The sequence below is a fragment of the Stegostoma tigrinum genome, chromosome 33 (genome assembly GCF_030684315.1).
Source record: "Stegostoma tigrinum isolate sSteTig4 chromosome 33, sSteTig4.hap1, whole genome shotgun sequence".
NCBI classification, from domain to species: Eukaryota; Metazoa; Chordata; class Chondrichthyes; order Orectolobiformes; family Stegostomatidae; genus Stegostoma; species Stegostoma tigrinum.
The window spans coordinates 997,296-1,020,754 of NC_081386.1; the positions used below are offsets into that span (position 1 = coordinate 997,296).

The 23,459-nt window shown below is 42.2% G+C and overlaps 1 protein-coding gene across 1 annotated transcript; it reads right to left on the reverse strand.

Moving 5' to 3' along the window:
- LOC125467126 (mitochondrial adenyl nucleotide antiporter SLC25A24-A-like) lies at positions 1 to 22,845 on the reverse strand. The gene is made up of 5 exons (XM_048562560.1): positions 22,729 to 22,845; positions 19,659 to 19,766; positions 13,182 to 13,349; positions 11,920 to 12,070; positions 1 to 185 (listed from the first exon to the last, which is right to left on the reverse strand). The coding sequence occupies exons 1-5, from the start codon at positions 22,828 to 22,830 to the stop codon at positions 1 to 3; spliced, it is 714 nt and encodes a 237-aa protein (XP_048418517.1). The 5' UTR covers positions 22,831 to 22,845.
- Between the last annotated feature and the right edge of the window lie 614 nt (positions 22,846 to 23,459).

Sequence of the window (23,459 nt, forward strand, 5' to 3'; positions counted from 1 at the left end):
TTAATTTGAGGTGAGGCCAAGGATATTTTTCATTTCTTCATAAACAACGAAGCTGATGCTCACAGCAGGGACCACTTTCATGCAGTTAGGTGTGAATCCTCGATAAAGACCAAATAAGCCTTCTTCTCGTATGATATTGTAGAAGTGCTGGTGCATACTCACATGTGGCCCACCTCTGACAATGGCTGTGAAAAGAAAAACAGCTGATTATTATTAAATCATAGAACAATAGAGCGCAGAACAGGCCCTTTGGCCCTCGATATTGTGCCGACCTGTGAACTTATCTAAGCTCCTCCCCCTACACTATCCCATCATTATCCAAGGCCTATTTAAAAGCCCCTAATGTGGCTGAGTTAACTACATTGGCAGGCAGGGCGTTCCACGCCCTTACCACTCTCTGAGTAGAGAACTTGCCTCTGACATCTGTCTTAAATCTATCACCTCTCAATTTGTAGCTATGCCTCCTTGTACAAGCTGAAGTCATCATCCTCGGAAAAAGACTCTCACTGTCCACCCTATCTAATCCTCTGGTCATCTTGTATGTCTCTATTAAATCCCCTCTTAGCCTCCTTCTCTCCACTGAGAACAGACCTAAGTCCCTCTGCCTTTCTTCATAAGGCCTGCGCTCCAGACCAGGCAACATCCTGATAAATCTCCTCTGCACCTTTTCTAATGCTTCCACATCCTTCCTGTAATGGGGTGACCAGAACTGCATGCTATATTCCAAGTGAGGCCGCACTAGCATTTTGTACAGTTGCAGCATGACATCATGGCTCCGGAACTCAATCCCTCTACCAATAAAACCTATCACACCATATGCCTTCTTAACAACCCTATCAACCTGGGTGGCAACTTTCAGGGATCTATGTACATGGACACCAAGATCCCTCTGCACATCTACACTACCAAGAATCTTTCCATTGACCCGGTATTCTGCCTTCGAATTATTCCTCCCAAAGTGAATCACCTCAGATATATCCGTATTAAACTCCATTTGCCACCTTTCAGCCCAATTCTGCAGTTTATCCAAGACTCCCTGCAACCTGCAACATTCTTCCACACTGTCCACCACTCCACCAACTTTAGTATCATCTGCAAACTTACTAACCCATCCACCTATGCCTGCGTCCAGGTCATTTATAAGAATGACAAACAACACTGGTCCCAAAACAGATCCTTAAGGCACACCACTAGTAACTGGACTCCAGGCTGAATATTTTCCATCAACCACCACTCGTTGCCTTCTTACAGAGAGCCAATTTCTAATCCAAACTGCTAAATCTCCCTCAGTCCTGTGCCTCACACCAAAGTATCCTCCTCACAGTTCAACCTATGACCCAACTTTGAGCTTTTGCAAACTTGGAGACTTCAGACATTTAGTTTCCTCATTTAAATCATTAATATGTTATGAATAGCTGGGTTCCAAACACTGATACCTGCATTATCCTGCCACTCAGATAAAGACCCGTTTATTCCTACTCCTTGTTTCCTATTTCTGACAGATTCTTGCTCCATGTCAATACACATCGTTGAATGCCATGCATTTTAATTTTCCATGCCAATCTCTTATGCAGAGCCTTACCGAAAGCCTTCTGAAAGTCCCAGTAAACAACATTCACTAGCTTACCGTTAACAACTGTAATATTAGCATCTTCAAAGAACTCCAGTAAAAATTTCTCAATCTTGATTTCCTTTTGTTGTAAATCCAAGTTGACTTTGTCTGATCTTGTTATTATTTTCTAAGCAAACCGCTATTAAATCTTTTATAAGAATTTCATAATGGATGCTAGTATTTTACCTACTACCGATGTCAGGTCAGCTAGTCTTTAATTCCCTGCTTTTTCTCTATCTTTTCTTTAAACAATGGGGTGACATTAGATACCCTCCAATCTGTCGGTACTGTGCCAGAGTCTGTAGACTGTTGAAAGGTGACCACCAATTATTTCCAGGCCTACTTCCTTAGGTACCACAAAGTGTAAACTGACTATAATTGCTAGGCTTACCGTTACAGCCTATCTGAATAATAATGTAACATTTACAGTTTTCTGGAACCATATCTGCATCTCATCCAATATTAGTGAATTATCAAGATTAAGTATAGTCATTCTGTCAACTATATTATAATTTTTTGCCCTACCCAGTGTCCCAAATACTTTCTCTTTCATTATGTCTTGGGCAGCATCATCTTCCTTGGCAAAATTTTCATTTAGTACCTGAACCATGACCCACACCTCTATGTTTAAATCCTTTCTGGGCTACCATTGACAACAGTCCCTCTTCTACTAGCCTCCCACTCACTGTTTGTATGGATATAGAGGACTTTCAAATTCCTTCTTGTGTTAGCTGTCAGCTTCTTCTCAATATCCCCTTTTGCTTCTCTTAATTGTTTCTTTTCTTTCTATTTATGAACCTTCTGTAATTAGCTGGATTCTCAATTGTAATATCCATCTGGCATTTATCATAAGCACCCTTTGCTTGATACTGCTCTCTAGCTGCCTTGTCATCCAGGAAGATTGTAATAGTCTAACCAACTTCACCACCTCCTCATGAAAATGTTCATTTTACTGTGCCTAAACTATCCCCCTCTTTAAAAGTAATTCAATTCAATATGGTTTCGCTTGCCAATCTTTGATACCAATTTATCTGAACCACATCTGTTCTCTTCATTGAAGCTTGCCTTCCCCCAATTAATTATTCATATTCTGGATTTGTTGTGTTTTTTTTCCATAACTGGCAAAAATGTGAAAGCTTCCTTAACAGACCTTAAACTTTAGGGATCCACAATCATTATTTTCTAAATGTCCTGTAACAATTGTGATGGGAAAATTGGTTTTTCTTTAGCTTCCGCATGGATGACAACATAAATTTAATTATTTAACACAGTTTCCAATATGACCATTCCTATGCTTTATCTAAATTAGTATAATGAAAAGCCTGTGATATAAGAGGTTGGATTTCAAAATAGTGGCATATGATATTGTGAACGGTTAAGATCAGAAGGTGCTTCTGGAGCTCTGATGGAATCCAGCATTGCTCAGATAAGTTAGCTGTAGACCTCTCTGGGGTGTTAATAGAAAATTGTTTATACTGTGGTAGATTGAGATAGAGAGAAACATTGAAGGTCATTAGTTTGTTTTCATTTCAGAATAATCAAAAATTAGTTTTAGTTTAGTTTCGGTGGCACAGTGGCTCAGTGGTTAGCATTGCTCCCTTACAGCACCAGGGATCTTTTCCAGCCTCAGGCAACTGCCTATGTGGAGTTTGCACATTCTCCCTGTGTCTGTGTAGGTTTCTGCCAGTTGCTCCAATTTCCTCCCACAGTCCAAAGATGTGTAGGTTCGGTGGATTGGCCATGGGAAATTATCCATAGTGTCCGGGAATGCTTACATTGGATGGTTTAGTCACGGGAAACGTAGGGTTACAGCATAGGGGGTGAGTCAGTTTGGACTTGTTGGGCTGAATGACTTGTTTTGGCCTGGTCATAGAAGACAGAGGGTAGTGGTGGAGAGATGTTTTTCAGAATGGAGACTGGTAAATAGTGGTGTTCCACAGGGGTCAGTCTTGGGTCCTTTGTTGTTTCTAATATATATAAATGATCGGAAAGAAAATATGGGTGGTCTGATAAGTAAGTTTGCTGATGGCATGAAGACTGGTAGAGTTCCTGATAGTGCCAACAATTGTGAAAGTATACACAAGGATATAGATAGATTGGTGACTTGGGCACAGAAATGGCAGATGGAGTTTAGTCCAGACAAAATGCGAGCTGATTCATTTTGGAGGATCAAATTTAGGTGTGAATAATATTGTAAATGGCAGGACCCTTAGGAACACTAAAATTCAGATGGATCTGGGCATGTAGGTCCACAGTTTCCTGAAAGTGTCAACACAGCTAGCCAAGATGATTAAGAAGGCATATGGCATGCTTGCCTTCATCACCCCTGGCATGGAGTACAAAAGTTGGCAAAACATGTTGCAGCTACATAAAACCCTGGTGAGGCTGCATTTGGAGTATTGTGTGCAGTCTTGGTCACCACACTACCAAAAGGATGTCGAAGCTTTGGAGAGAGTGCAGAGAAGGTTCACCAGGATGTTGCTTGGTCTCCAGGGCATTGACTATGAGGAAAGATTAAAAAGACTAGAATTGTTTTCACTGGAAACACGGCAACTGAGATCTGCAAAATTATGAGAGGCATAGATAGGGTAGATAGTCAGAGGCTTTTTCTCAGGGCTGAAATGTTGATTACAAGGGGAACAGGTTCAAGGTCAGAGGGGGAGAGTTTAAGGGAGATGTGCAAGGGAAGTTTTTGACACAGAGAGTGGTAGCAGCCTGGAATGCACTACTAGAAAAGATGGTGGAAGCGGGCTCATTAAAGACATTTAAGAGGTATCTAGATGGGTAAATGAATAGGGTGGGAATAGAGGGATACAGAGTGAAAAATGGCAGGTTTGTTTTTAGATCAATTAGGACATGATTGTCAGGACAGGCTTGGATGGCCAAAGGGCCTGTTCCTGTGCTGTACTTGTTTCACTTGTTCATTTTGTTCAAAACCAAGACGATGAAAGTCTTGAATAGTTCAGAGGAGACCTGCCTGGGATCATAACCAAGTTTTGTTTTCTGTCCTTACACGAGGGTAAACACACTATTATCTCAGTAAAAAAATTTTTAGTTTGCACAATGTAAAAACAAGCAGAGTTGATTTTAGAAATCTACAGATCATCAGAACTGACAAATGGTGGCAATTGGATTAGGTGAATAAGAAATACATTAGGAGCTGATATCTATAGCCCAATATTTTGCAGTCCTCAAAACCTAGGAGGCTATTCAACCTATCATGGCCATGCAAACTCTCTGAAAAACAACCAAGATAGTCCTGTTCTTCCACCCATTTTCAGCAATTATTTTTCTTCAGCTGCTTATCCAATAGACCTGTATAGGATTATGAAAAGTTTCAGGGAATGTTGCTGTATCCCGCCCAGTATCTGACCAACACAAACTAAACAGGGGCTGGAAACAACTAGTTACAAATCACAAGTAACCTCCTGTACGTCCACACTTGAATAGCAACATTCTGCATGTTCCAAAGTTGTGGATTCAGAGACTTTCCTGCTGTGTGACCAGTGACAGAATGATGTCATAAACCCCAAGGTCATACAACAATGATGATTGATGAACTGAGATCATCTAAAAGGAAATCAAGAATGCCACACTTTCATGTGTAATAAGAAAATGAATTTCTGTTCACGACTGTAAAAAATAAGAGCATTTGCTTTGTGTGTCACAAAAATAGATTGAAATAGGGAATTTGCAATTACACCACAGTCAGTCCAATCAGTAACAGCAACAGGAACAGAGGAAACCAAGGGGTGAAGAGTGCCAGTGACAGCAGGATAAATACCTGAGGAATGGGGTCAGTCAGAGTGAACATGGCGCTGAATCTAGGGTGGAGTTCCAGGGTGATGTCACAACTCAAAAAAATGACAAACTTGGCTGCTCAGAAACCAGGTTTGCAGATTCAGTGAGTAGTGTCTGGAGACAGATAAAGAACTTACTTTTTGTGGTTGTAGTCTGTTAGAAATAGAGGGCAGGATTGAGAGACTTGAGTTTGGTGACTTGTGGGTAAGGTTATATAATCATTTCTTAGATTATTGTCTGTAATTGATAAGGTTGGTTTAGTTGATGTGGTTCAGAAACAATTTACCAGGATGCTGCCAGTTTGAAGGGCATTAGCTATGAGGAGAGATTAAACAAACTTGATTTGTTTTCACTTGAACATCAAAAGATGGGGGACAACCTGAAAGAATTTTTTTCCCCAGAGTAAAGTCATTAACTAGGAGATACACTTTTAAGGTAAAAGAGGGCTAGATTTAAAGGAGGTGTGAGAGGCAGTTTTTTTTACATAGAGGATGGTAAGTGCCTAGAATGTACTGCCAGATGAGGTGATGGAGGCGGAAACAAAAGCAACGTTTCAGACACTTCTTGACAGATATATGAATAAGCAGGGAAGAGAGGAATATGGATCACGTAGAGGTTTGTGGTTTAGAAGGGCATCATGTGTTGTTACAGTCTTGGTAAGCTGAAGGACGTATTCCTATTCTGTGCTGTTATAGAGTCATAGAGTAATACAGCATGGAAACAGGCCAGTTGGCCCAAGCTGACAATGGTGCCTACTCAGCTAGTTCCAATTGCCTGTATTTGATTCATATCCCTCTAAACCCTTCTCACCCATGTACCTATCCAAATGTTTTTAAATGTTGCAGTTGTACCTGCTTCAACCACTTTCTCCAGCAGCTCATTCCATATACGCACCAATCTGTGCATGAAGATGTTACCCCTCAGGTCCTTCTTAAATCTATCCCCTCTCACCTTAAACCTACGCCCTCTCATTTTCAATTTTCTGTACCTGGGAATAAGATTATGTGCATTCATCCTATCTATGCCCCTCATGAGTTTATACACCTCAATAAGGTCACCCCTCATTCCCCTACATTCCAAGAAATAAAGTCCTATCCTGGTCACCCTCTCCCTATAATTCAGGCCTACTAGTCCTGGCCACATTATCATAAATCTTCTTTGCATACTTTCCAGTTTAACTATGTCTTTCCTATAACAGGATGACTAAAACTGTACACAACACAACAAGTGATTTTTACAACTTTAACATAACATCCCAACTCCTATACTCAGTGTCTTGTCTGATGAAGGCCAGCATCCTAAATGCCTTCTTCATCACCCTGTCTACCTGTGACGCCACCCTGACCTGTCCATCCTCCCTGAACTGACCTTTGCCCCCTAACTCCCCAACTACAATCACCTTCACTGACTCTAACCCCACCTCTTCGACCTGTCTGTCTCCTCTCACCCTATCTTCTCCTTTATCCAACTTCTATCCGCCTCCCCCGTCTCCCTATTTATTTCAGAATCTCCTTCCCCTCCCCCATTTCTGAAGAGGGGTCCGGACCCAAAATGTCAAGCTTTCCTGCACCTCTGATACTGCTTGGCCCTCTGTGGTCATCCAGCTTCACAACGTGTTATCCTATATACTTGTATTCTTCGGTCTCTCTGTTCCACAACATTCGTCGGGACCTTACCATTTACTGTATAAGTCCTAACTTGGTTTGACTTTCCAAAATGCGGCTGCTGAACTTATCTGTATCAAATTGCATTTGCCAATCCTCAGCCCACTTCCCATCTGATCAAGATCCCTGTGTAATTTTTGATAGCCTTCTTTGCTATCAACAATACCTGCTAATCTCATATTGTCTGCAAATTTACTAATCATGCTTTATACATTCACATCCAGATCATTTATGTAAATAACAAATAACAAAGGTCCCAGCGCCGACCCCTGTGGCACACCACTAGTCACAGACCTCTAGTCCAAGAAACAACCTTCTACCATCATCCTCTGCTTCCTACCATTGAGCCAATTTTGAATGCATTCGCTAGTTTTCCCTGGAACACATGCAACCTAATTTTTGCGACTAGCCTGCCATGTGGGACCTTATCAAAGGCCTTACTAAAGTCCATATAGACAAGGTCTACTGCCCTACCCTCATCTATCCTCTTGTTCACCTCTTTGAAAAAGATTTGTCACACATGATTTCCCACACACAAATCACTCTGCCACCACATCTTTCTGTGGAAAGGAGTTCTAAAGACTCACAACTCTGAGAAGAAATTCCTCCTCATCTCAGTTTTAAATTGATGCCCTTTTATTCTGAGACTGCCCTCTAGTCCTAGACTCTCCTATGAAGAAAAACATCCTCTCAGCATTAACCCTGTCATAAAACAATCCCTCCACACATCCTGCAAGTACAGTAGCACCAAAAATATACTACTACCTATAAGTCCCACTTTCCAACAGTAGGCCCATGGCTTTGAATGTTTTGACACTTCACGTGCTCATCCAAGTACTTTCTAAAGGTTGTGAACCTTCTCTGAACTGCCTTGAATGAAATTATCTTTCCTTAAATAAAGTGACCAAAACTGCTAATAGCACTCCAGGTGTAATCTCACCAGCACATTGAACACTTACAGTAAGACATCCCGATTCTCATACTCCAACACCCTTGAAACAAGGGCCAATGTTCCATTAGTCTTCCTGATTAGCTGCTTCATCACTGTGCTAGCTTCCTATGTTTTGTACACGTTTCCCCAAGTACTTGTGTTGCAGCTTTTCACAACTTTGTTCCATTTAAATAATACTGTTCTTTTGTTCTGCCTTTGAAAATGAATAACTTAATATTTTCCCACATTATACTCCATTTAACAATGTTTTGCCCATTTACAAGACTCATCGATATTTCTCTCTAAACCGTTTCTACGCCCCTCACAACCTGTCTTACTATCTATTTTTGCATCAGTTGCCAATTTGGCTACTGTACATTCAATTCCTTCCTCCAAGTTATTAATATGTATTGAAAACAGTTGTAATCTCACAGGTATGACAGACCTAGCATAGCTAGTAGTCAGGAAGAAGTTGCCTGGGAGTCCTCAGCATTGACTTCAGATCCCTAATGTTCTCATGGCTTCAGCTTAAACATGGGCGAGGAAGCCTCCTGATGATTATCATGTACCATCCTCCATTAGCTGATGAATCGGTACTCCTTCATTTTGAACAACTCTTCGTGAAGGCACTGAGGATGGCAAAGGCACAAAATGTACTCATGGTGGGAGATTTCAATGCCCACCACCAAGAGTGGCTCAGCAGCAGCATTACTGATCAAGGGTCAGGGACTAAAAGACATAGCTGCTTAGACTGGGTCTGCAGCAGGTGGTGAGAAAACCAACAACAGTGGAAAACATACTCTATCTTATCCTCATCAATCTGCGTGTGACACTATCAATTAGAGTGACCACCACACAGTCTTATGGGCTGCCTTCACATTGAGAATATCCTCCATCATGTTGTGTGGCACTATCACTGTACTAAATGGGACAGACTTTGAACAGATTTTGCAGTTCTCCCACCCATTTATGAGGTGCTGTGGACTTCAACAGCTGCAAAATTGTACTCCAGCACAATCTGCAACCTCATGGTTTGACATCCCTGTCTCAACCATTACCATGAAACCACAGGATCAACCCTGGCTCAATGGAGAGTGCAGGAGGGAATGCCAGGAGCAACCTGGTGAAACTACCAAGCAGGAGTACTTATCAAACAGCATTAGCAGCAAGTGATGGTCAGAGCTAAACTATCCCACAACTAACCAATCAGATATAAGCTTTGCAGTCCTATTACATTTAATTGTGAATGGTGATGGACAATTAAACAACTCATTGGATCAGGAGGAGGCTCTGCAAATATATCAATGATGGTACAGCCCAACTAAAGATAGTACGAAAGAAATATACAAAATATGAAACTAAAGCATTTGTAGCAATCTTCAGCCAGAACTGCCAAGTGGATGATCCATCTCAGCTTCCTCCATCTTCAGCTAATTTGATTCACTCCATGTGATATCAAGAAAACATGTAAGCACTGGACACTGCAAAGGCAATGGACCCTGACAACATTCCAGCAATAACACTGAAGGCTTGTGTTCCAAAACTTCTGCTCTCCTAGCCTAGCTGTTCTAATACTGTTACAACACTGGCATTTACCCAACAATGTGGAAAATTGCCCACATTGGTCCTGTACACAAAATGCACGATAAATACAACCCAGCCAATTACTGCCCCATCAGTGCACTCTTGATCATCAGTAAAGTGATGGATGGTGTCACTAACAGTGCTATCAAGCAGCACCTGCTCAGCAATAATCTCCTTAGTGATGTCCAGTTTGGGTTCCACCAAGGTCACTCGTTACAGCATTGGTTCAAACTTGGACAAAAGAGCTGACTATCAGAGGGGAGGTGAAAGTGACAGCCTTTGACATCAAGCTGTATTCAACCGAGTGTGGCGTCAAGGAATGTGGCAAAATTGGAATCAATGCATGTTGGGGGAAAGCTCTTTGCTGGTATATAGGAAAATGGTTGTGATTGTTGGAGGTAAATCATTTCAGTTCCAGGACATCTTTGCAAGAGTTCCTCAGGTTAATATCCTAGGCCCAACCATCTTCAACTTCTCCATAAATGATCTACCTTCCATCATAAGGTCAGAAGTGGGAACATTCATGATTGCACAATGTTCACCACCATTCCCAGCGCATCAGATACTGAAGTAATCCATGTTCAAACACAAAAAACGTCTAGACAATATCCAGGCTTAACTAGTGGCAAGTAACATTCACTGTGCACAAATGCAAGGCAATGAGCTTCTCCAATAAGAGACAATCTAATCACTGCCCGTTAATATTCAATGGCATAACCATCACTAAAACCTCCGCTATCAATATCTTTGGGGTTACTATTGCCGAGAAACTCAACTAAACTTGCCACTCAACCACAACAATAGCTACAGGATCAGAGTAGAAATACTATAGTGAGTAACTCACCTCTTTATTCCCCAAAGTCTGTCTACCATCTACAAGGCACAAGTCAGGAGTGTGATGGAATACTTCCCACTCACCCAGATAGGTACCACTCTAACAACACTCAAAAAGCTTGGCACCATCTAGGATAAAACAGCTTGCTTGATTGCCATCACATCCACAAGCATTCACTCCCTCCACTACCAATGTTCAGTAGAAGCCATGGGCACCATAGGGGCAGCGTGGTGGCTCAGTGGTTAGCACTGCAGCCTTACAGTGCCAGGGACCCGGGTTCGATTCCAGCCTCGGGCGACTGTCTTTGTGGAGTTTGCACATTCTCCCTGTGTCTGCATGGGTTTCCTCTGGGTGCTCTAGTTCCCTCCTACAGTGCAAAGATGGGCAGGCTAGGTGGATCCGCCGTGCTAAATTGCCCATAGTGTTCGGGGCGTGTGGGTTATTGGGGGATGGGTCTGGGTGGGATGCTTCAAGGGGCAGTGTGGACTTGTTGGGCCAAAGGGCCTGTTTCCACACTGTAGGGAATCTAATCTAATCTTATCATCTACAAAATGCATTGCAGAAATTCACCAAAGATCCTTAGACAGCAATTTCAAATTTCAAAACCACTACCATCTGGAAGGACAATGGCATCAGATACATGGGAACACCACTACCTGCAAGTTACCCACGAAGCCACTTACAGCAGAGAGTGGGGTTGAAAGCACAGAAGCAGTAATTTCTTCCACATCTGAGCTCTGGAAACAAATCTCGGCCAGAACTGGCTAGGAGAGACTCTTTTTTGTGAAAAGCTAGAGCTGGGCTGAAAAATAGTGCTGGAATGCAGTTGCCATTAATCCAGCAGAGCATATTCCCAGGAAAGGAAGATGAAGCTGAGAATGCCAGAACATGAGCAGAAACATCTGATAAAACCTCACATTTGAAACACAACCAAAAGGGCAATCGGAAATCAATCAGGTCATTTTAACCCCAACAACTGATATGCTTGGGTCAGATGAAATACAAAATACTTTAATTCTAAGCCTCACCCAACCCACGTCAAAATCATTCATTTCAGCAATTAACAAAGATTGATCGGGAATGGGAAGCAATAAATCTGCTCAAAGGATGAGGAGGTAAGGACACAGTGGGAAGGGTGATTAATCATTTGAAAAAATGCAGGTTATTTCTTAGAATATTTTCAGGAGTTGTGTGTCTCCATTTTAACAGTCTCATTTAATCAATAGATTTCCCAGGGCTCGAAAAGGGCATGTAAAGGTGACCAGGATCATATTTATCAAGTTTTGACCACACAATTAGACTCGCTTTTAATTTCAGATTTTCTTCACCAAGTCAAATGTCACCAACTGTCGTGGTGGAATTCAAGCCCATTTCCGCAGAAAATTAGGGACTCTGGGCTAATAGTCGAATGACACTACCACTATGCAACAGCCTTCTCCTTACACATGAAGTTTCATTCCTGAAAATTACGGTGGAATATAACAGGCCTCACCATGTGCTTGCATCTTGGTCCTCACAAGTGCCAAAGGGTAGCTGCCCAACTGACCACAGGTGCTGGAGATAGTGCCACAGCCAAGATGAACAAAGATTCCAGGTTCACTTGGGTTTTTGCCGGAACTCTGGCAGTAGGCTTTCTTCACACTCTTGATTGAATGTGAATAAAATACACAAATAAAGAATAATTCACAAAGCTGGAAAGGAACAGATACTAAGTCAAAACATAAGATACCTACAGGCATGTCAGTTCATAAATCTACAGCATGTTTTCAGTTACACTGCTATATTGATGTTTAAGCTAAACAATTGTCATTAGGATTCAGGAACAGTTGAAAGATAGAATTGGTGAAATATTCCTGTTAATGCCTATGATATAGGATACACCTTTAGCCATGGACCTTGCCTAGTGCTGGAGAGTTTTGAGGATAATTAAGAGTATGACACAACATTGAATGATATTACAATGCTTTCTTACTCAGTGTATCAGTGATTGGGGAAGCAAAGATGGATGAAGATACTGAGGACAGGGTCACCTGACTAATGTCTTAGTGTTTAAAGAAATGACTGGTTGGGCATCAATAGATCATGCATATGAGACTGACAGGAAAATGATTCAATTGCATTGTCCGCATTTTCCAACATTTACACAGGACAGGTCACTTCTAACAACCGCCCAAATCTATCAGAGACCATGTTCTGTGCGCTTGACCAAACAAAGGTTAAAGGGCAAATGAGAAGCTTCAGTCAATATTTTGGAGGCCATTTCCTCTTTTATGAATAAACATACAATACTGCTAATGCTAGATATCTGAAAAACAGAAAGTGCTGGAAAAACTCAGCAAGTCTGGTAGCATCTGCGAGCATTCTCCAGTTCCTTTAGCTTATATTTGAGATCTGCAGAATTACAATACTTTGCTTTTGTTTTATACTGGAGCTTGTGGAAAACTCAGGCTCTAAAGATACATGGTGGGAGCAGACAATGTCATGAGGGGGCAACACGACATAAACAGTGAGGAGGCAGCATGGCACGGGCCATGCGCAGAACCATATGGCCAGGTACCATGAGTAGGTCCTATCAAACAGCAGTGTAAGGAAGCTGCATGATTATTTTCAAGTTACTTTTGGGCCAAGAGCACCATAATTCTGTGTATTCTCACTAATGCTGGACCAAATATCCAAATTACATTATGTAAAAGGAATAGTTTTTACAAGGGACACAATTTCATGCAAATGTATGGTATTTATTTTGAAACTTACTTCATACACAGTAAGCTCAATCCCTGCATAAGGGATGATGCCCAGAAGGTTTGGAATGTACCCTACATAAAGGGCAAAGATGCCTTCATTTTTGATAAGGATCCTTGCACAGTCTGTGATGCTCTTGTACTGTCCTGTTTGCCCCAATGCCAGTCTTGTCTTCAGTACCTAAAGTACAAAAAAGAAGCAGACACTTCTTGTCAGACTGTCAGTGATGCCAATATGTTTAGATTTCATTTCACTTTGTTGTTTTTGGGTTAGAGGGAATTTCCAAATGTAATAGACAAAATAAAGCTCCAGAAATTTTACGAAGTTGCAGACACTTACAGTAATTCAAAATATCCCAGGGAGAGTGTTGGTGAGAGCTGTGCTCTTGATATCACTTATCAACAAAACTAAAGTTCATGGAATTGAAGGGGGAGTGGCATTGAGCATGAAATATTGTCTAAGTAATATTGAATGGTTGTTTCTCAGACTGCAGCAAGGTATGCCGGAGGAGATGATATCAAAGATATGTATTCATTGCTTGGCCACAGAGGGCATCATCACACAATGTTTACACATATAATGAAGCATAAGAGCTGCCTTCGATAGGACTCAAACATACTGATGATATGAGCAGATACATGGAAGATAAATGTTAATGCAGATGAGCGTGAATTATACATATAATTTAGGAAGACTGAGGAAAAGCAAAATGAATAAAATGGCACCACTGCAGAGATCCTGGGCTTTATAAATGGAGTGCAGAGTATAAAAGCAAGGAAGTTAAATTATGGTTAGATCTCAGCTGGAATATTGTGTAGAATTCTGGGCACCACAGTGAAGGACTTGCAGATGCTGAAGAGCGGGTTAATTGGTACCAGTTATGAGAGATCACCATTATGTACAGGAGTTGGAGAAATAGGATTGCTCGCTATATAGAGGGAAAAGTTAAAGCAAGATTTTGTCGCGTTGTGAAAAATGAAGTATTTTAATAGAATAAACAGTTTCCAGTTATGGAAGAATTAGTACCGAGTACATAAATTAAGGCTAAAATTAGAAAATTGTTGATCAGAACAGCATCAAAAGAAGGCTATTAAGCCTATTAAATCTGTTAGCTCACTCTCCACTCTTTCTATGTACTCTCAAATTTATTTCTCTGAAAAGTATTTAGTCAATCACTTTTTGAAGGAATTTGAACCCACCATCAAAGTTCCATAAAAATTGTTCCTGGTTCTTTTATCGGTTGTCCTAAATCTATTCACTCTGTTTATTGACCTCTCAAGCTAATGAAAACAGTTTGGATGCTGTCTGACTTGCCACGCTTTTCCAGCTTCATATCTATTGACTAATGGAAAGCGTTTATCTTCATTAATTGTAACTAAAACAAAGACAGGAACAGCAGCATAGTGATTTTGTTACTGTTTAGGTAATACATAGGTTTTAGAAGAGATTTACCATATTGTTGCCTGGTAATGGAAAGTTTGAGTTTTAAAGATAGGCTGGGACTTTTTCACTGGATTGTAGGATGTTGACAGGTGTCCATTTAGAGGCTTATAAACTCGTTGAGGGGTATAGATAGGGTTAATTGTAGGTGTCTTTTCCTTAGCATGGAGGATTTCAAGACTATGGAGCATATTTTCAATGTGAGACAAGAGAGATTTACAAGTTGAGACTGTTACAGACTCTTCCAGTGGCCGTACCACTGCTCATGTTTCTGCCAGTGGGAGGTGACTCAATGCATCCGTATTTGCTACTTGGCCTCTGGGATAGTGTTCCATCTTTGTAATTATCTACACTTAGAAATAGAGCTCGCCATTGAGGTCGGCCTGAAGCTATGGGCGGCATTGCCTTGTCCTCTTTAAGCAGGCCTAGCAGGGCTTTGTGGTACATTACAATTAAGACTTTGCATCTGTAAAGGTATTGGTGGAACTCCCTGACTGCAAATATGACCGCTAAACCTTCCTTCTCTATATGGATGTATTTCTGCTCTGCATTAGCCAAAGTCCTGGATGCATATGCTATTGGGCATTCCCCTTCATTAGGCCACCTATGAACTAATACTACCCCAATGCTGTATGGGGAGGGATTGCATGTAAATACCAGATCTCACCTGGGATCATAGTATGCCAACACCTTAGAGGGTGGTAGCTGTTTCCTCACTTCCATGAAGACAATGGCTTGGCAATGCAACCATTTCCAAGGCTGGCCCTTTTTTTTAGAGTTGATGTAAATGTGCCAGGATAAAGGCTAGGTTTTGTATGAACTTTCTGCAACAGTTCACCAGCCCAAGGAAAGACCTAGGCTCTGGTACAAATGTTATAGCCAAGGCACCAATGATTGCCCTCACTTTATTTTCCAGCCAGTGTAACCTTAGTGTTGTCAACTCTGTATCCCATGTAGGTAATGTTTGGTGCCTGGAACATGCATTTTTCCCTTCTAAGGTGTGCACCCATCTAAGAGAGACATTTATGGACGATGCCCATGTTCTCCAAGTTCTCCTTTTTGATCTTCTCAGTTATTAGCACATCATCTGGATAAATGACAACTTGGGGGTGGACCCTGTAAAATGTTCAATATCATCCACTGAAAAATTGCACAGGGTGATAATATCCCAAATGGCAGTCTTGTATATTGGTACAAACCCTTACGGGTGTTAATTGTGGCATACATCTGGGAATCCTTATCGAACTGCAGTTGCAAGTATTCATGACTCATGTCCAACTTTGCGAAAGACAGCACCCCTGCCAGCTTTGTGTATAAATCTACTTCACCAGGGATTGGGTATATATCCAGCTGAAAATGCAGATTACCATTTGTTTAAAAACCCCACAAAGGTAAAACGACACACCAATCAACCGATGCAACTGGTGTTGCCCTTTCTGCAAACTGGACTGGTTTGATCATTCTTTTGCTTTCCATCTTCCTGATTTCTGCCTCTACTTTTACCCATAAGGCAAATGGCACTCAGCAGCCCTTGTGGAATTGCGAAGTTGCTTCCTGGTCAACATGTAAGATGAACTTGGCTTTTTAGATGGTCCCTAAATCTTCCTGAAAATTTCCTGGTATTTAATTAGGACTTCATTCAGGTGGCCACCTTCTAATCAAAAACTGACGAACCAATCAAGGTGAAACTTTCTCAACTAAATTTGCCCCATCAAGTTTGGGCCCAAGCCTTATCCTACACTCTCTGGTAACTGAACCAGCTGCTACTCATAAGAGACTGGAGCCGAAGATTTCTGGGTAATAGGTTCTCAGTCTAGCCGAGATCTTGCACAATCTTAGGGCTTGGAGATTAGAGTGAATTTTGTTAAAGATTGGTTCTGCAATGACTGAAATGACTGTGCCAGTATTGGCTTCCCTTGGAACAGGGCAAACATTTAAGCAACTTAACTGTGTCCAAACCAGAAGTAGGTGGACGTTCCAGGGCATGCACTCTCCTGGATACTAGACTACAAGTTCTGTTACTCAATTCAGGTCCAGTGGGAGTCTTTTGCCGTCTTGACAATGCATACTGGCAATAACTACAATGGCTTGCCAATCCCAATCCTGAAGAAAATTTTAACAGTTTGACTGGCTTTGCTTTGGAGTTTTTCTGTGGGCTGACCTTGAGTCCCTCAGTTCAGGATATGTCCTGAGTGAGTCAATGCCATTACCTTCAATCATTTGCTGATTCCAACCTCAGTCAGAGTGATAAGGGTGTCCACTTCCATGGGAATACCCTGCAACTCATATGCTCCACTTTCAGCATTTTCCAATCATAATGCCAGTTAGAAGTCCAACTGGGCTTCAACTAGTAGGCGCTTTTGCACAGTTACATCATTAATGCCACAAACCAAATAGTCTCTCAGTATCTCATCAAGGGTTAAACCAAAGTCACATGCCTCTATCAGTTGTCTTAACCTAGTCAAAAATCCCAATATGGATTGCCCTGGTTCTCACATTGCTGACTAAAACTGATAGCGTCTCAGTATTAGAGGAGGCTTGGGGTTGTAATATTGCTTAACTAAATCCATCAATTTGAAAGGTTTTAGTTTCTGATGCTTCAAGGAAAGTGAGGCTTCTAATAACCAAAAGAGCTTCACAACCCTCAGGAGAATTACTCATTGCTTTTCATCTGCCCCAATGTCATTTGCCTGAAAAAAAAACACCTTCTTTCCACATACTGGGCCCAGTCTTCAAAGGCAAGATTGAACAGTCCGGCTTCCTGCTGGCGTGGTACAGTGGCCCAGTGGTTAGCACTGCTGCCTCGCTGGGCCAGGCACCCAAGTTCAATTCCAGCCTCGGGCAACTGTCTGTGTGGAGTTTGCACGTTCGCCTGCTGGCTGCGTGGGTTTCATCCCGCTGTCCAAAGATGTGCAAGTTAAGTGGATTGGCCATGTTAAATTATCCCATAGTATTCAGTGATGTATAGGTTAGGTGTGTTATCCTTGGGAAATCTTTGGAGGGTTGCAGATGGATGGGCCTGGGCAGGATGCATTTTGGAGTGTCAGTGTGACCATGTTGGGCTGAATGGCTGTTTCTGTACCGTACAGTTTCAGTGGATACTCGCCAAATAATGGCATGATACAATTCAATGATCCTATTTCAAAAACAACTGTTATGAGCAAATTTCTTCAAGGGTGTGCTTTCCTCTTGTTGACCTGAAATGACTCCCCTGAGGCTGATATCTAGTCACTAAGACACCCCTTATTTACACATGGAAAGCCCTTGACACTGATCCAGCTTCCTCAGAACCAGCTCTCAGGGTGAACAGAACCTCTGATACACCTGTTTATAAATCAGCCAGAGCTCCCTGATTAGACCAGATTAACAGCCCCAAGCAGGGAACTCATATTATATGCTGTCCAACTGGCTGAACTCATTACAATCCATACTCTGCCTACCTCTAATTTTCATAGCAAAGACGGACAGGTCAAGGAGGCGGCATGAGGTGGTAGGTAGGAAATGGAGGTGCAGCTTGAGGTGGGAAGAAGGGATGGGTGAGAGGAAGAACAGGTTAGGGAAGTGGAGACAGGCTGGGCTGGTTTTGGGATGCAGTGGGGGGAGGGGACGAGCTGGGCTGGTTTTGTGATGCAGTGGGGGGAGGGGAAGAACTGGGCTGGTTTTGGGATGCAGTGGGGGAAGGGGAGATTTTGAAGCTTGTGAAGTCCACATAGATACCATTAGGCTGCAGGGTTCCCAAGCGGAATATGAGTTGCTGTTCTTGCAACCTTCCCTGGACTGACCTATCCCCTCCCTACTTCCCCACCTATACTCTCCTCTCCAGCTATCTTGTTTTCTCTCCATCTTTGGTCCGCCTCCCCCTCTCTCCCTATTTATTCCAGTTCCCTCTCCCCATCCCCCTCTCTGATGAAGGGTCTAGGCCCGAAACATCAGCTTTTGTGCTCCTGAGATGCTGCTTGGCCTGCTGTGTTCATCCAGCTCCATACTTTGTTATCTTGGATTCTCCAGCATCTGCAGGTCCCATTATCACTGTTCGAGATAGTACACAGGTTTGTCGAACAAATGGGGAAAACTCCTTTGGGCAAGTGGATCATCAGTCAGAAGTTTTAGAATTAAAACAACTGGCTAAAGAATGAGAGGAGAGTTGAGGAGGAAGTAATTTCATGAAGGTCTGTTATGATCAGGCAATGTACCATCTAGAAGAATTAAATTTGGAAAATAACTTTGGAAAAGAAATTAGACATATATTTGAAGAACACTGATTTGCAGGATTTCTGATGAAATGATACTGTGTTAGATAAATTTTGACCGTGATGTGGTGATGACAGTGTTGGACTAGGGTGGTCAATGTTGGAAGTTACATGACACCAGGTTATAGTCCAATAGATTTATTTAAAATCACAAGCTTTCAGAGTGCTCCTCCTTCACCTGATTTTAAATAAACCTGGTGGACTATAGTCTGATGTTGTGACTTCTGACCTCATAAATTTTTATGGTCATGGTAAGAGACATGGGAAGCGGTATGCCAGGCTGAATTCCCTCAGTCCCTGCTTAAGGTTCTGTGATTTTAATCTAGGATTCTAAAACATCGAATCCTGATTCAGTTGTTATATGTAAACTTGTCAAAGCTTTTCACATCTAGATATAACCTTACCTTGCAGAATCACTGGAGTCTGATTATAATGATCAGGGCCAGCCATTTCTTTCTTATCCATTTGTATTACCAGAATTGCATTGTGCGCTCTGAATTGCTCTGGATCATACAAGGGATTTTCCAGCTCTGACTGGCAACATTTAACCCTGTGTGGTGTATATTTACCTGTGGATACACCAGCCAGTCACCCTCCCTTCACATATCTATGAACAGAAACAGTTTGAATTGGTCAAGCCACAGGTTTGAACAAATCTTAACAAAAAGAAAGTGTGTAATTACAAACTGTATTTTTCTATCCAGCATATTTCCAAGCACCCACCAAGTAAAACATTTCCGTCAACAGTACTTTTAGTTTAAGTGTCCTGCAGAAAACATTATGTTTGAAGAGTCCGTACCTCCATTGGATAAACGATGGTCTGAGCAGTTACCCCCGCGAGCGATCCTGCTATAAAGCGTTCATGGATATCTAGCTTGGAGTGGGTATCATCAAAAAACTTCTTATACTGTGCAAAAATGCAGAGCAGGAGATTATCTTCATTACAATCACATTAATGTAATTAATTCAGTAACATCTAATTTTTTCTGTTAATTTAGTAAGCTTACCTGATGATAATCAAGCATGAATGGACATCTGCAATGACTAACATTTGAATTAATCATCAAGGCCCCCAGTGAAAGCAGGCAATCACATATCTCAGATTACAACAAAGTAGAATCATAGATTCTCTACAGTGTGGAAGTAGGCCACTCTAACCTTCTGAATAGCAGCCACTCCCCACTCCCCTACCCCCGCAAATCCACCTAGCCTGCACACCCCTATACACTATGGGCAATTTAGTATAGCCAATCCACTTGACCTGCAAATATCTAAACAGTGTGCTAGGAAACCAGAGCAAACCCATGCAGACGTGCAGAGAATGTGCAAACTCCACACATGCAGTTGCCAGTGGCTGGAATTGAACCTAGGACTCCCGCACTAACTACTGAGCCAAGTTCTATACAATAAAAGCCACACAGGAGAATGGTCTGAGCTGGGCAATGGAGTGAACACAAGGCTGACTTCAGGATGGAAGGATCAGGACCCCACTGGGAATTATTGACTGAAAGCACAAAGTGTGCTTGTTGGCTTTGGAATCACGTCTCTCAGTGGATCCAACATAACAAAGTGTAGATCTGGATGAACACAGCAGGCCAACACTTGTTATCTCAGATTCTCCAACATCTGCAGTTCCTACTGTCTCAGAGGATCCAGATTTGTTGACCCCGGACGGTCCAAAATTAGTCACAAGGTGTACTCTGAAGAATGAAGGACTGGAACATCAGGGAAGAAACAAACGATAAACAATTGGATTTCCACACTGCTGAACTTTCCATGACTTTTGATTTTTAATTTCTGTCTATTTAATAGCCCGGGAGTAAGGATTATGGAATCTGGCTCCCAGTGAAGGACACTAAAGCATGAGGAATGCAGTGATATTATTGAAGACAATGACAACCCATTTCTGGGAAACACAGTAATAGGGAACACGTGTATCTCTTATTCACCAAATTCTCCTTCTATTTCTGTGCCTCTGTGAGGCATTCCATTTCTGTGTTCTTCTCTGTGTATATGTGGATCTGCACTGGGGTCAGAGACATTACCAAAGACATTTTTCCCTCCTCACCCTTATCTGCTTTCCAGAGGGACCACTCTCTCCATGACTCCCTTGTCTGCTCCACACTCCCCTCCAGCCCCACCACACGACACTTTTCCCTGCAACCGCAGGAAGTGCTACACCTGCCCCTGTACCTCACCCCCATCCCAGGCCCCAAGAAGACCTACCACATCAAACAGATGTTCACCTACACATCTGCTAATGTGCTATACTGTATCCACTGTTCCCGATGTGGCCTCCTCTGTATCAGGGAAATCAAGCAGAGGCTTGGGGACCGCTTTGTGGAACACCTACGCTCGGTTCACGACAAGCGACTGCACCTCCCAATCCCGAAACATTTCAACTCCCCCTCCCACTCCTTGGATGACATGTCTATTCTGGGCTCCTGCAGTGCCACAATGATGCTACCTGAAGGTTGCAGGAACAGCACCTCATATTTCGCTTGGGAACCCTGCAGCCCAATGGTATCAATGTGGGCTTCACAAACTTCAAAATCTCCCCTCCCCTGACTGCATCCCAAAATCAGCCCAGCTCATCCCCGCCTCCCTAACCTGTCATTCCTCCCACTTATCCATTTCTCCCACCTCAAGCCCCACACCCATCTCCTACTTACCAGCCTCATGCCACCTCCTTGACCTGTCTGCCCTCCCTGGATTGACCTATCCCCTCCCTAACTCCTCACTTACACTCACCTTTACTGGCTCCATCCCTGTCTCTTTGAATTGTCTGTCTCCTCTCCACCTATCTTCTCCTTTATCCATCTTCTATCTGCCTCCCCCTTTCTCCCTATTTATTTCAGAAACCCCTTCCCCTCCTCCAATTCTGAAGAAGGGTCTAGACCCGAAACGTCAGCTTTCCTGCTCCTCTGATGCAGGTTGGCCTGCTGTGTTCATCCAGCTCTACACCTTGTTATCTCGGATTCTCCAGCATCGGCCGTTCCTACTATCTCTACATATCAGATGCTAATGCCCATGGATGTGGGGCACGTGTGGCTAGTGTTCATGGAGCATGCCCTGATATGTTGTTGCCCAATGTTCAATGTGGAAGCCATTCAGAACAAGCAGCCTGCTGAATTCGCCAGGTGCTCGCTCTGGTTTCCATGTTGAGTTCTCCCGACGTTGAGCTTGTTTGATGAGTTTTGCAATATGGAAAGGTGAAAATTAATGAGGTCAGTTAGGCCGTCAACAAGGCATTAAAAAAAGCAATTATCCCCTTTAATTAGCAACTCATCCTACCGAGTGAGAAACTTACCATGCTGCTTGTGAAAAGCATTAAAGATAGTACAAGTTGCAATTGATGTTGAGATGGTCCTCACCAGACTTCTTGTTCAATTTTTTCCGCACATCTCTCTAGAGGTCACATCATGCATGCCTTTATAAGATTCCACCTTTCGTGTTTGACTGTGTGTTGGTCTCTGTGTGCCTATGTTTCTGTGTGCCAGTGCATATGCCTTGCTGTCTGTGTGTGTGTCTCAGTACGTACCAATAACTTCTGGTTTGTTCCTCTGTGTGTCTAAACATTGCTGTGTTTCTGTCTCTACTTTGTATCTGCACCTTAACTAAAAAGCAATGCCTGACACATTGTGTCTTTGCACAGCATTTCTTCTCACTAGGCTGATCAGTTAGCTTCCAGAGGGAGAGCTCTAAGGAATCTTTAAATTTACAGCATCTACAAAGTTTTCTGAGCTTTATGTATTCAGCATTAAAGTTATGAGGCAAATGAGGTCAGTACTTATATTCATAAAGTAAAATTTACAAAGAAAATATTTAAAAATTTCCAAATAGAGAATTCCCTAAAAAGTGCCAATTACCTGATCATAAGCTAGAAACTTGATGCCAGTCTCTGGTGCTATTTTTGTCACATTCATTCCATTTCCTCTCCAGAGTGAGAGGTAACCACCTTCTTCCACCATTGCCTTCCAGCTGCTGACCAGGTTCAGGTGCTGTTTGGCAGAATATACCTAGAGAAAAGGGTAACAGAATTTTTTATAAGCAAACTCCCTTTTTGCATTTTATCTAATCTTAGATGTGCATCCTATGATTTTATAAGGCAGAATGGTAATGTTACATTGTAATCTAGGGTGGAATATTGTGTTGTGAGGCACTGTTGTAATGGTGTGATATGTTGTACAGCATTTTGAAATGTCGCAGTATTATAGCACTTTTGTAATGTGTACTGTATTGTAGTATATTATATTGTTCTGATTTACACATTTGTTGTATTTCCTCTTGCAGAGACTGTAACAAGGTCAGCCAACTGGACTTAGTAGCATATGAGTTCCCTTATTGGGGCTGTTAATCTGGTCCAATCAGGGACCTCCGACTGACAGATAAAAAGTGAATGTCAAAGATACTAATACTCTGGTACCTGATTTTGATGAGTCAGTACTGAAGTCAATGACTGTTCATGTATAAATAAAGGGTTACTTACTGACAGGAGACCAGCTTCTGCTGAGTTATTTCACTCCATCACCGCCCCCCACCAAACAGGTGGAGCCAGTGGCATCGTTGTAAATAAAAATAAAGCCCTGCTCCCAGAGAG